Source organism: Clupea harengus, chromosome 3 (assembly GCF_900700415.2).
Source record: "Clupea harengus chromosome 3, Ch_v2.0.2, whole genome shotgun sequence".
NCBI classification, from domain to species: Eukaryota; Metazoa; Chordata; class Actinopteri; order Clupeiformes; family Clupeidae; genus Clupea; species Clupea harengus.
In genome coordinates, this window is record NC_045154.1 from 19,635,817 (window position 1) to 19,649,617 (window position 13,801).

General features: G+C 43.6%; 2 protein-coding genes across 2 annotated transcripts in view; both read right to left on the reverse strand.

The window, feature by feature from the left end:
• Positions 1-388: 388 nt before the first annotated feature.
• Positions 389-10,061, reverse strand: herpud1 (homocysteine-inducible, endoplasmic reticulum stress-inducible, ubiquitin-like domain member 1). Its single transcript, XM_012818843.3, has 8 exons — positions 9,641-10,061; positions 9,137-9,214; positions 8,393-8,470; positions 7,137-7,294; positions 6,485-6,595; positions 4,611-4,973; positions 2,891-3,011; positions 389-1,726 (listed from the first exon to the last, which is right to left on the reverse strand). The coding sequence occupies exons 1-8, from the start codon at positions 9,797-9,799 to the stop codon at positions 1,541-1,543; spliced, it is 1,254 nt and encodes a 417-aa protein (XP_012674297.1). The 5' UTR covers positions 9,800-10,061; the 3' UTR covers positions 389-1,540.
• Positions 10,062-10,221: 160 nt separating this feature from the next.
• Positions 10,222-13,801, reverse strand: part of slc12a3 (solute carrier family 12 member 3) — a 14,477-nt gene continuing 10,897 nt past the window's right edge. Inside the window, exons 17-25 of the mRNA XM_031562509.1 lie at positions 13,383-13,520; positions 13,072-13,178; positions 12,863-12,945; positions 12,234-12,332; positions 11,933-12,044; positions 11,536-11,622; positions 11,309-11,441; positions 10,996-11,063; positions 10,222-10,785 (exon numbers count right to left, since the gene is read on the reverse strand). Coding sequence (XP_031418369.1) covers positions 10,644-10,785; positions 10,996-11,063; positions 11,309-11,441; positions 11,536-11,622; positions 11,933-12,044; positions 12,234-12,332; positions 12,863-12,945; positions 13,072-13,178; positions 13,383-13,520 — 969 coding nt within the window. The 3' untranslated portion in view covers positions 10,222-10,643. The remainder of the gene's footprint in view (positions 10,786-10,995; positions 11,064-11,308; positions 11,442-11,535; positions 11,623-11,932; positions 12,045-12,233; positions 12,333-12,862; positions 12,946-13,071; positions 13,179-13,382; positions 13,521-13,801) is intronic.

Below are 13,801 nucleotides of genomic sequence, written 5' to 3' on the forward strand. Positions count from 1 at the left end.
CTGTTCTCTCCTCTTTAACTTAAGGAAGCAGGGTGAAGTGAGGAGCCGGACGGGTCCTGAGGGAATGTTTTGGCAGCCATGGGATGTCAGATGACCAGTAGTGACCCCTGCACTTCTAGAGAAGGAGGCTGGACTGTTCCAGAAGAATGCACCCCTAGACACAGCTCAGGAAATGTGGAATTGAATAACATGTTTTCTTTCACTCCAAAAAAAAACAGGACAAGACACAAAAACAACCAAGGTAAAAAACCAACCAATTGACCTAGAGAATCCAGTGGAGGTTCTTAAAGGTTTTGTGATCAATTTCAGTGTGTATAGCAGAACTCTGACATTTCAAAAGAGGTCCAGAGAGAGGGAGAGATGTCAAATAAAGAGACAGGAAAATATGTTTGATTAATAAAAATGTATTATTTTAATCCTGTACAGAAATAGATACACTTCCATTACATTCACAGCAAAACTGTTTTCTGTTTCCTACCATAACATAAAGACATTTCCTTTTTTTAAATACAGTAGGTGGATTAAACCTTCACTGAGCGTCTGTGGTGCAGAACATGAGAAATATGGCATCAGTCAAGCTTGCGTCTCCTGTAATTGTCCCATGACTATTTAGAAAAACCAAAGTGCCATTGTGTCAGAGAAGAACAGAGAACTCCTGTCCCAGTCCTTGTTTGGTTAATCCTGCTATTAAGATTCACCCTAATGAAGCGAAGTTTGCATATTAGCTTCACTTTCTATGGGGCATGTTCATGCTCATATGCCTGTTTAACGTCACCTTGACTCATCCGTTATACACTGAAAAAGCAAACAAAAATCATGTGCTTACAAATAAAATGAAGCACAAACATTTTAAAGCAGGATGCAAATACTAATCTGCACCCTTTGGCTTTCGAAGAACCCAAATGAAGCACACTCAGTTGAAATGTTGCTAAAGATACACAGAAAAGTGAAAGGGGTGAAACTAAATTGATAGCAGTCATTATGTCAGTGTCCAATCAAGGCGTGAGGAATCTGAAGCAGGCGGGATTGTGATCTGTGTCTTCAGCACAACCTTGGAGACTAGCAGCTTAGAGGCCTCCCAGAAAATGAAACACTGATGACAAGAGGCTTGCATAAGAGAACTTCAAAACAGCAGCTCTGCTCCACTTGGCCACAGATTGAGAGGTTCTCTAAAGTGCCCTGGCCACTCTATATACAGAATTATTGACATGTTTACAGTTTATGTACAAACGTTTGGCAAAAGAGTAGGAAGAACTTGGAATATATCTTTTGAACTTCAGAGTTCGTTTGGTTTATGGTTTTGGTCATGAAGCCAAAGACTTCAAGGTGCACCATCACAAAGAGACATCATCATCATCATCATCAATGAAAATTTGCGGTTTATTCCGAGAAATTGTGAGGTCTCGTCTCCATCCCCTCTTGTTTGGGAATGTTGCAAGGTTGTGGTGTAAGTGTCTTTCGCTCCATCCAGCATCGTCAAGACCTACGGCCCTATCTTCTCTTCAGCCTGTGCGTCCAACAGGAGGGGGTTCTACTACCCTCAGTTTGCCCCCATCTGGGGCGCTTCCGGGATGAGCGAGGCAAAGAAGGTCTTGAAGAAGATCCAGGTGGTCCAGACTATAGACACCCGGTGTGGAGGGACCAAGACTGGGGTGAGGGGATGTGGGGCTTGGCCCTCTGGTTCTGCTGCGGCCTCCGGACCCTCTCCTTCAGCAGGGGGCTCTGCCTGTGGATGACAGACACACACACACACGGTGAGGACCCAGGACAGCACACTAAAGGGTGAAACTGGAAGAGTAACTGGTCCCATTGCGTATGAAATACCTTTATTATGTCATGCTAATGCTAAAAATGAATAATTTGGTGTATCGCTCCAATATTGCTTAAATGTATTTTAAATATTACTAAACCTTGACTTAACCCCAAGTACATTTTATAACAACATACAAGAAGGTCCCTGTACTGTACTATCAAAGAATAGCTTTATAGGCCATATTAGATGCACTACATTTCCCATGATGCTTTGCAACTAAGAAATTCCAGAGTCATCTGCGATCTAGAATAGATGACAGGACTCCAGATAGTACAAAAAAAAAAAAGACAGCCTTTGTCCTTTCCTAACCACTTTCCCTTGACCTTGATGGAAAACGTCATGAGGTCAAGTGAAGATGTGAAGGAGAATTCATAATAATACACAACTGCGGTGATGAGAGAATCTGACTGCACTGCAGCAACATTTAAAGACACACACCAATAACATCCTCATAATTACATGGCCTAGTTAGTTATTGGTGTGTGTCTTTAAATGTTGCTGCTGCAATGAATTGTGGGTAGTAGTACTAAGTACTATATTCCTCCCTCTTATAAAGGAGATAAGAAATGAAGCATTGAAGCACCTTTCCTAAGCATTTTGAGAATTTGACCAGCTCTCCTTATGACTACCACTTAGATACCTCCAGGTCATTTCACTCAGTCAGGAACCTTCCCAAGCAAAAAAGACTATCCAATCACAGCCCAGGAGTGGCATAGGATACCCTGCAGTGTAAAGCTCACTATGAAGAAAAGTGACTTCATTTAGCTGCTTTCGATTAATTGTCGTCTTTCACTTCGCACAAATGAGAGCTTGATACTGCAGGCACCATCCTACCAGAGGAACCATTCTCTGTGACCTGAATTAACCGAGAGGCTGCATTTCCTGTTTGAGAACAGATGGCCTCCAACAAACAAAGCCTTCCTGCTTAGAACAGGTGTCTAAGGAAGGGGGAAGGGAGGGGGGGTGGAGACATGCCAAACTGGTCCTGATGCAAAAAAAACAACAAACAAAACTCGGCACCGACCGAATCCTTTGCATTGTTGTTGTTTTACACCAGTATCGCGTGTCGCTGCTTACCGGCTCATTGTGTTGGTTCTGGTTGTTCAGGTTGTTCAGGTTCTGGATGACCTCTGGGGCGGGTTCATTCACAGCCCTGGCCACGGGCCTCCGTCGAAAGGGGAACCAGCCAGCGGTGTGTCTAAAAGGAGAAAGAAAAAAGAAAAAAAGAAGCAAGCGCTTAATGTCAGGTCTTCTTTTTACTTGTTTCACTTTACTCTTATTTTTTATCATTTTAATTCTTTATTGTCTTTCCTGCTATTGTATATGTAAAGGACATTGAGTTGCACATGTGCATGAAATGCGCTATATAAATAAAATGGCCTTGCCTTCCGCAAGGAGAAAATGGCAGCTTATGAAAGCATATAGCCTTCGTCCCAACTATCTCAATACCTTCCCCAATTTCTAACAGAGCAAACTAACGAACGACTCAAAAATAAATCTGCCCCAGAGCACTCATAGATAGAAACCTGAAATTGTGAAACTCTTCTTACAATCGTCCATTTGCACAGAAAGCCTTTGTCACATTCTCAGTGTCATCAGCCTCCTCGACGCGCCATAGAAGCCAGGAAGAAATGGAGGGGAAATAGAGTCCAGTGCCAATGGCCCTTAAGTCACTAACACCAAGACCAAGTCAAACAAGCAACCTGACTCCAGATTAAGATTAATGGAAACGAAGAGGAGTGATGTGGGGGTAGAGATGAAGAACAGTGGGGCTGTGCTTAAAATAATCTCACCAGAGCAACTCTGAATATTTTGAAAGACTGGGACCATTTTTAATTGGCAAAATGTGGAGCTTGAAGTAAAGCCAGTCACTAACCACTGCGCCTGAGGAAGGGAGCAAGCGTGTGTGTGTGTGTGTGTGTGTGTGTGTGTGTGTGTGTGTACACTGCCACGTCAGCACGGATTCGTTTATCGGTAAACACTGAAGTCCTTGAGCTGCCATCCAGGCCTAATCTCTGCCGTGCAGCTGTGGAGTTTGGGGAGACCTCCCAGGCCACATCCACTCATCCACAGGGAGACGCCGAAGCTCTTGCATTCAAAAGAAGCCTCTGTCTGTGTGTGTGTGTGTGTGTGTGTGTGTGCCACAGTGGCTGCTGTTCAGGCCATGCTGTTTCTCTTTTACTAACCCTTGCCCCTCGCTACCCCTCGTTTCCCTCTCTCCTCTCCTGCTCTTTCATCCCTTCCTCCCTCCCTCCCTTCCTCATTTCCCTTCTCTCTCCTCGCTCCATTCCTCCACCTCTTTCCACACTTCAGAGCTATGAGGGCCAGAGTGCTGAGTCGAGCTAAGTTATATAACCGTGGGAAGTCTGTGACAGCCAGACTGGACCAAGGACAGGGCCTGCATGTGCCTCCTCATCTGACTCTACACAGTAACAAGAACGCCACAGACAATAGCCTTTTTAACAGTCACGGTGATGGTATCAATGAAAGGGTTTTTGTCTTGCAATACAACCACAATATTATTGACATTAATGGGCTTGTCACTACTGTCATATAAGATTAACATTAACAGCAATGGCCACAGAAACAGGTAATAGTACTACTGGTGGTGACAGTGCTACTTACAGGCACATGAGGAGCAGGCTGCAGGTACTAGTAGTGATAATATAGTTGCATCTCTTCAGTAGTAAGAGTATTACAAACACAGGTAGGTAAGGTAAGGTAAGAGCAGACTGCAGGTACTAGTAGTATTGTTGCAGTAAGAGTAATATTAGTACTCATGGCGATAGACACTTACAGGTACATGAGCAGCAGGCTGCTCATGACAAGGATGAAGCGACTGAGGCTGGAGTAAAAGTAGACGATGCTGAGGAACACGCCGAGACGGGCGGCAGTGTACAACCAGTCCAGCCAATCACGGTTCATCTCCTCCTCATCCTCCATCACAGGCCCGCCCTGCGCATTCATTCGCAGGTTCTGATTGGCTCCCTCCGGGTTGATGAATGCAGGATCTGCGGCATTCTGATTGGCTGGCAAATTGTCAATGGGCGCTTGATTGGGCAGTCCGGCAGGGACTGCGGCTTGGTGGGGTGCGACAGGCAGAGTGGTGCCGACGGTGGAGGCCAGCGACGTAGAGGAGGCAGCAGCCATGGCAGCTTGGCTGGACAACAAGAAACACCACAGATCAGCAGAGCACAAGGGGCACAGGACATGTGATGGAGATCATTTCCAAGCACTGTTAATGACTTAAGAATATATTAATCAAGTGCCTTGTATTAATATATTCCTTGGATGAATTATGTGCTTATGAAAGCAGGAACATGGCGTTTCTGTGTGTGCGTGTGTGTGTGTGTAACTTAGATTATTAGGTGCCACTTAGTCTGCATATGTACAAGAGCATGTTTAGACCAGAGATGATAAGAAGGGTCGAACTGTGCTTCTTTCGACCTTGTGCAAAACTTCCATCCGTACCACGTTGTTTTCCCTGCTGAACGCTAAACTTCTGTCTATATGAACCTTGTGCGATGTGTTTATCATTGCTTCACTTTCAGCCTTGTGCTGGGAGTGAGCCCGATTGCGATTGTTGTTGTTTGTCTAATAAATATACTTATGTGCAGCTCTGGAGTCCTGAGGTAACTAGGGTGAATTTTCACCTGTGTGCTTTGTATTATGTTTGCACTTCACATTATAAAGCTTTTATATCCCTCTGTCAAATGAGTGTGTGTAACCCCCCCCATTTCTTTCTGTGAAGTGCATTGTGTAACCTCTTGGTATGAAATGCGCGTATAAATAAAGTTTGATTTGATTTGTTTAGTTGTGTAACCGGGTAACCTCAAGCTAGGAACGCCCATTTGTCTCCCTTTCATAATGTGTGACTACAGGGTAAGAGATGGTCTGGGAAACACTTGTAAAAAAAAAAAAGTAAACAACTTCAGTAAGGAATGCCTTTCAAGTCTTGGTAAAATGCTACTTACAAGAGCATGTATTCCTTTTGATCATAGCTAATGCGACTGCATGTAGTACTTTCAGTCTGAAATGTACTGATACCAAATCGGTATTTCTTAATGCATGTATTGTCTGAAATACTTGTGCTAGTATCTTAGCACTAATACTAAACTGGTACTTAGTAGTGCATATAGTACTGTCTGCAATACGTGTGCTAGTATCTTAGCACTAATACTAAACTGGTACTTACTAATGCATGTAGAACTGTCTGAAATACTTGTGCTAGTATCTTAGCACTAATACTAAACTGGTACTTACTAATGCATGTAGTACTGTCTGAAATACTTGTGCTAGTATCTTAGCACTAATACTAAACTGGTACTTACTAAAGCATGTAGAACTGTCGGAAATACTTGTGCTAGTATCTTAGCACTAATACTAAACGGGTACTTACTAATGCATGTAGTACTGTCTGAAATACGTGTGCTAGTATCTTAGCACTAATACTAAACTGGTACTTACTAATGCATGTAGTACTGTCTGAAATACGTGTGCTAGTATCTTAGCACTAATACTAAACTGGTACTTACTAATGCATGTAGAACTGTCTGAAATACTTGTGCTAGTATCTTATCACTAATACTAAACTGGTACTTACTAATGCATGTAGTACTGTCGGAAATACTTGTGCTAGTATCTTAGCACTAATACTAAACTGGTACTTACTAATGCATGTAGTACTGTCGGGCATACATATGCTGGAGCCAGAGCAGCTGCTGGGGGCTGTAGAGTGAGTAGGTGGGGAAGTCGGGGTGGGCCATCGTTGCAGCTCCAGCCCTGAGGAGACAAGAGACGGAGAACCTCGGTCACCATGACAACCTCGCTCTAGACACCAGACTGCCAGCCAACACAGCACTGCGAGATGCCGGCGCCTGATATTATTCACTGGGCTGGTTGAGGAACATGACCAGACAGGGTGGTGCGCTGTCTATCTAATGCGCTCAGCTCCCTGGCTCTGTGGAGTGGCTTGCAGAAACCAGAGATGCATCATTAGCGCGTGATCTTCCCACATGCGACAGTATCTCACATGAACAGATGGTGGCGTAGGCTCACGTCAGCAAATTACGGATTACAACTTCAAGACTGCTGGCTCCATTGTTTGCAAAGTTGCACGCGTGACACGGACATTAGCCTCGATAAAAAAAGTTTTATAATGGAAGGAGCTGAAGAGTCACTCTGGCACTCTGTTGCAACAATAAAACCAAAGGCCCATAAAAACAGCATGGTGCTGGCTGTATGAGGCAGATAACAGCAACACGGGTGAAGAGAAAGACCAGGAACAGAAACCCAGCCTGCACTGGTGACTCTGATAACTCACGTGGCCACAGGAGTCGAGGTTGGAGTGGGGTGCCCGCGGTGTCTCAGGCCGCCAGTAGAGGGCATCTGGGGAGCGTGTGCGGACGGAGGTGGGGTAGACACCTCAGCAGGCTGCCTGGCTTCTTCTGACGAGGGTGGGGAGGATTCCTCTGCTCTAACCTGAAAGAACAAGAGACAAAGGCACCGTCAGAGGATGAAAAGGATAATGGACGCTTGGGGAAAAACAGATCACCTTTCTGGGCACATCAGCATTTTGAGGTCTAAAAGTGGCTTTGAATATGATATCTAATCCTACATTGTACAACTATTTTCACAAAGACTGTACTTAAAATGATTCCACCCCTGCAATTTGTGCTCCGAGGGAAAAGACCTGAGACACTCAGGGGATGTGGCGGACACAGAGTGTGTGACTGACTGGCGTGTGTGTTGCAGCTGTGCTGTGGAGGCGTTGTGGCGGACACATAGTGTGTGACTGACTGGTGTGTGTGTTTCAGCTCTGGAGTCGTGCAGGCCTGTGAGAAGTAGGACTCCTGGGGGAGTTGAATGAGAGAAGGCACGCAGCTGTGTCCCTTCCACCCACTGAGGTACTGAGTTAGAGCGGTGATCTCCAGGGAGCACACACACACACACACACACACACACACACACACACACACACACACACACACACACACACACACACACACACACACACACACACACACACACACACACACACACACACAGTTTCACAGATGGAAACTGAAAAAACATCCCTTATACCACAACTTGTGGTTGAAGGCTAATGGGGAAACACCCAGGAATTCTAAGTTATTCTCATGAAATGCTAACTTGACATTAGCACAGAACACTAACTTGCCTATCATGCTTACTAAGCAAGTACACCTGCTAAGCTTCAGCAGGCATGCTAGAACACTTCCGTTTACTAAAGGCTTACTGCTGCACGCCCTCATCTTTAGTCTTTCCAATGAACAGTATGAATAATGTATTAAAAGATCACGTGCGTAATATAATATATAACGCACTACTGTCTCATCCTGTCATTTTATATTATGTTTTCGTGTTTGTTTAACTGTGTATTGCACAATGCGTTGTAAAGATACCTGTGCAAAAATGTAAAGAAGAGACACCTTTTGTACTTCATAATGTAACAGTGACTTTGGTTCTGAATCTGTATTTTCTCCAGCAAGGACAGGTGGATTGTGAAACTACAGTCCAGTGAACTGCCCAGGAAGAGGAGGATAAGGTGGGCTATACCTTGGGTCTGGCGCCTTGTTGAGTTTCAGGCTGGGGTCTGAAAGCACACACCAGGTGTACGATAGGCATGTGGTCTCCCTGTGAGTTAGAAAGACACCATATGGTTAGAATACGCCGCACAGTCCATACGCTACACTTTGCAAAGTTCCTTAACTAACTTCAGAGTGTCATTCAACAAATGAGGCAATAGATTTAGTTTTCTTCAAAAGGTAATCTGAGTATGTACTAGTATTAGTAAAGTCAAGAGGTTGAGCTGAGTGTTTAACACTGACTCATGTTCTGCCGTGCCATATTTCCACACGCTGATAAGAAGTAGGCAAACCTTTACACTGAGGACAAACTTAAGAGCTGCTACTGAACTGGCAGCCATTCAAAAACATGACACCTGTCCTAGAACACATAACAATAGCGGTGACAGAATCCATGAGAGCTTCTATGTGCTTAAAATGCTTTAACAGTCTGAACCGTGCGCTGCTTGTGGCACAGGCTGTATGACTGTAATTGGAGTCTACACTGTCCTCCATTGCCAAACAAAACGTGGACAAGTCATCCTCTACAAACAATGCTCGTTTGTTATTCTTTGTTTGTGTAGAGTAGGTGTAGTTGTGAAGGAGACTTAAAGTTGCCCCATGTATTTGGAACGGAGTAGACGATTGGGGAACTTGTGATTGTATGGCAGTGTGTATTGGGGTAACGATAAGTTCAAATATCTCCAAGTGCTTGACCTAGTGCATATATATTTACCTTTCTGAAGGCGTCTCTGATGGGCAGGTTGTCTGGAAGCATCTTGCCAGAGTAAATAAGTCTCTGGTCTTTCTCCGCCTAGGTTATGGTAGAGGAACAAGATAAGAGAACTAGACAGCTGGCGATCGATCACACGCCCTAATCAGACTTCCATTTAATTTTATCCGAAGGACGAGTAGGTACATTGTATTAAACATTCAGAAAAATATCTTGATAGGCTAATTTTTCGGTTATGTTGGCACATCGGATTACAACAACTGCCACACTTCCATAATAACAGCGTTCGACAAAGGGCAAGGGTCGATTGGTTCCCAAACTAGCTTAGCACATTTAAGGACAATGGGTAACAGTCAGTTTCCCCAGACAAAAAAACATCAAGTGAATGTCACTGCAGATGTATTAAATCAAAAACGCCTGAACAGTTTAAGAGCTACCATTATTTAGCTAGCGTTAGCATGGAGTTCGTTAGTAGCTACGACATAACATTCCATCAGTGTCACTTACTGGACAGGAGGGATAAACCCGTGACAAATGTTTCTTCAAATCCAAGACCTTCCAGTTTAACTCCACTCCTTCGATTATTTCGTCTCCATCCTCTTGCCTAGGTGTTTTAACAACCAATGTCATGGTGTTTGGGTCAGGGGAAGAACTTCTGTCGCTCATCTCGCCTGTGGATCAACGCTGAGTTTATGGATGTTTGGCTAGCTAGCTAGCTAACTGGCTACGTAGCCACTACACCGTGGCTAAAAACAACTAGCTACAACAAAGAATAGCTATAAAAGAATACTGCGTTTTCATACGGTCAGTTGTCTAAATTACCCTGACGTGCCTGTCAAACACACCAAACACTAATCCCCCCCTCTTTACACCGGAAATCAAGACGGTCGAATAAGTGGAAGTTTGAAGAATGAGACAATTGAGGAAATATAACTAGCAGGGTGTGTTGTTTCCAAACACGCGGTGGCCGCTTGCTATTGGCTAAAAGAAATTCGAGTTCAGACGTGGAGTCTTCCAGGAAGTATTGTTCTGTACGCAAGCTCAGTGCAAGGCCTCAGGCAAATCACCTTTGGGTTGCATCAGTCTTTGTTTTGCTTAACTATAACTACACAACTCCCCCAATTACTTATACGCCATGCTTTTTGCCTTCCGGTACAATCCCAGAGAATGTATATGTCGGAAAAATGACTAATTATGTAAACACAATTTATTTAATTACACAGGTGTTGAATTACATGTATCACAAAGTGATGAAAATTAAAAGGCCACTGTTTCAGGAGCATAGTTAAAACTGCACCCCTTGTCATAATAAGTTGTTTACCGTTGGTGTTTATACAAATTATATCCATGTGACAATAATAATTGAACAACCAGATTGATATTAAATTTACAATATACAGACATAGATTAGATTAATACGGCTAGTTTGCATTTCCTTCAAATGATTAGGCAGCTGCAAGTCACGGCAAACTAGCTTTTCTGTGTAGTGTATTGTTTGGTTGAGTTGGGGTCATTGACAGTAGAAGGTGAGAACATTCTGTTGGTTCCCTCTGATGAGCAGGACTGGAGGGCGAAGGTCACGTGACAGCGTCTCCAGCCAAGCCATGTAGAGGGCGCTTGGACACACTCCTCTCTTGACAACGGGCAGGGTCCTAAAGGTCAGAGCAGACAGGAAATTAGGACTCTATCTGGTGGACAGAGGTCTATGGTGGTCTATCAATGGTCTATATCTATGGTTAAACCCCATACATTCTATCTGAGGTCCATCCTTTAAAGCATGCCCATTTCTAAAGCATGCCCAGCGCTCAAAACACTTCTGTGTCCAAATCATTTGATGTGTGATGTCATGATGTCTTACATACACGACAATGAGGGCAGCATCGCGTGAGTTATCACGTAGGACCTCATTCAGCTGGATCTGTCGGTGAGACTGCAATACCAGACATATATAACACCAGAACCACAAGACATAAATGACACGAGACTCAAACACAAAAAATCCATCACAATGAGAGATACAGATGTGTAGGCAAAAGAAAAATCATTAGAAGCATAAAAATGCCAAATTAATTCTATAATTGAGACATTGAATGCATTACTAAGAGATTTCTGCATGACACCACATGTTGAAGCCCATTTCTCAGGCCATTCAGTACATTCAGGTTTAGGAGTCACCTTGGCTTTATGACTCTCCATCTCTTCGTTGGACACCTCCCAGGGGTAGTCCTTCAGCCCTGCCTCTGAGTCCTCGCTCTTGTTGATTGGGTTCACTCTGTACGGCGCGATCAGGTCCTCAAACCTCTTCACACTGTCAGGACAGAGAGCGTTCTTTACTGACTCCATTTGACTGTGAATTACTGCATGGTTATACGAGAGGAAGATGGGGTATGCGTGAACCGTACTGTTCAGGCTGAGGCTTGTCATCGATGTCGGGGAGAACCTGGACCTCGTGGAACCCTAATCGAAATTTACTGATAAGGGACATCACCCTGGAGGAAACACAGAGAGCCCCCTTAATACTGTGGATTGGAGAAATATGTACTGGAATGGATAACTCTTGCAGAGATTTTTGTCTTAAGACAGACACAACACATTTAGGCCCAAAGCCTTACTTCCCTCAACCTTTTTTCAACATGGACTACAACCCATTCTTCTCCTTTCTTTTGGTAAGCACTAATTGTTGGTGCATTGTACAAAATACAATATTAATGCTGAATATTTTTGGAATATGTAACGTTTTCCAGAAGACCATCAGCGGTCTGCCACACATGCAGTGTTAATAGTCAGTGGCTCACTCACTCGTTCTTCCGCTCCTCCATGTTCTCGACATCTCCCCGCACAAACACACGCACCTTACACTTTGCCCAGCGCTTCTTGCGGGTGAGCAGATAGGGAATGAGAAGCGTCAGGCCTGCCATCACCACAGGGAAAAACCCACATTTTATCAGAGACTTAGCACACCACAGCTGCAGTTTTGACTGTGAAAGTTAAACTAACATTTCATCTTGAATATCATCACATAACCTCCAAGTGGTCTTACATAATAACATGCAGTGTACTGTACATCTGTGTACTGAAATAAAAAAGTCTTCTTCTTCACCTCCGTCATCAGACAGCCAGTACACATCAATAGTCTTCTTCTCTTGCTTTTTCTGGAACACAGTCGGGACCTGAGGCGGACGGACGGAAGCTTCCGGGCCTGAAACTAACAACCCAAAGGACTGTAACCAACCCAACAGCCTGACAGAGTGAAGAGTTCTCATCATGATAAGAGTATATAGAGAATCACACCCTTTGTGTGTTTGTGTGTGTGTGTGTGTGTGTGTGTGTGTGTGTGTGTGTGTGTGTGTGTGTGTGTGTGTGTGTGTGTGTGAAAAACCCAAAGCTCAACAGTGTTTGATTCAGTACATACATGAGACACTGGTGGGAGAGTCTGTGGGAGATCCTGTCTGCTCTGGGTGAGCCTCATATGCAGGGTTGGCTGTCAAACAGAGTATTAGCTTGAGGTTACTTTAACAGCCCAAAGAAAAAAATAAACATTCCACAGTGTGCCTCAGTAAAATTTATAATGCATGAATGCTGCAGTATATGGCATCAATACATACATATTTATCATCAGTCTTTTACGTGTTCATAAAATGTTTAGAATGTATCTTGAAATATTTCATGCGTGTGGAAAGAATGTGTAACAGGATTTGTTTTCAAAGGGAATGCTCTTGTTATGCTTACTGTGAGCTTGCATCTGCCAAGACATTACCAGGCCATCTTTCATTCGGAGCACACACACACCATAGTGAAGGTCAAAAGCATCACTGCAACACAGACACATTAGCTTAGCAAACATTCTGAGTGCGCCCTAATGTTCATTGCACAAGCCCTACTGACAATGTTTTGAAATGACTATGCATTCTGAAGGTGAATGTGCCTTTCTAACTTACTGTAAGATGCCGATGTAACTATCCATACAGCTTGCTCTGCATTTTCTCCAGTTCTTTTTGAAACCCATCATCAAGATGTTTGGGCGCATACGACCCAAACCTGCTCCCTAATGAACAACAGACAGTGAGGGTTGCTTAATTTCATTTAATTCACTTATGTTCAAAGTTTAATTTCATAATATTTTATGTTTATTTTATTTGATATTTGATCTATTGGTTTTATCAATAGTTTTTTCAAAACATATTCCATCTCGTATCATTGTTTGATGAGCCCTAGGGAGGAGCAGAAGGGGAATAAGGCAGGTATTGACCTGCAGCAGCATCTGCACTCCAGAGCGTAGGTCATCGGCCACCACACCGTGGTAAAAGGACTTAATTCGCCGCTGGTTGAGCCAAGCTGTGTGATCGTCGTTGCAGGCAGAATCCACAGCATTGGGAGAAGGGCTCTCCTGAGGGTTAAAAGAGTGTTTTTTTTTTCAGGGGAAGGTGAAAAAGTTTTAAAGAGACTTTTGGGCTGAAGTTGGGTTACATCGAACATCATCAAAACTTGCTGTGGATGAAACATTCAGAGGTGCAGTAAGTCATTTTAATTGTCATAAAATAAAAAGGCTTGTAGATAATAACAATGTAATTCCAAGGGACCAATGAAAAGATGTTTCCTGATATCCTCGTGTATTTCATGTATTTCGGTCCTCAGTTTGGGGTAATAACAAGAAAGAAAGATATGAAC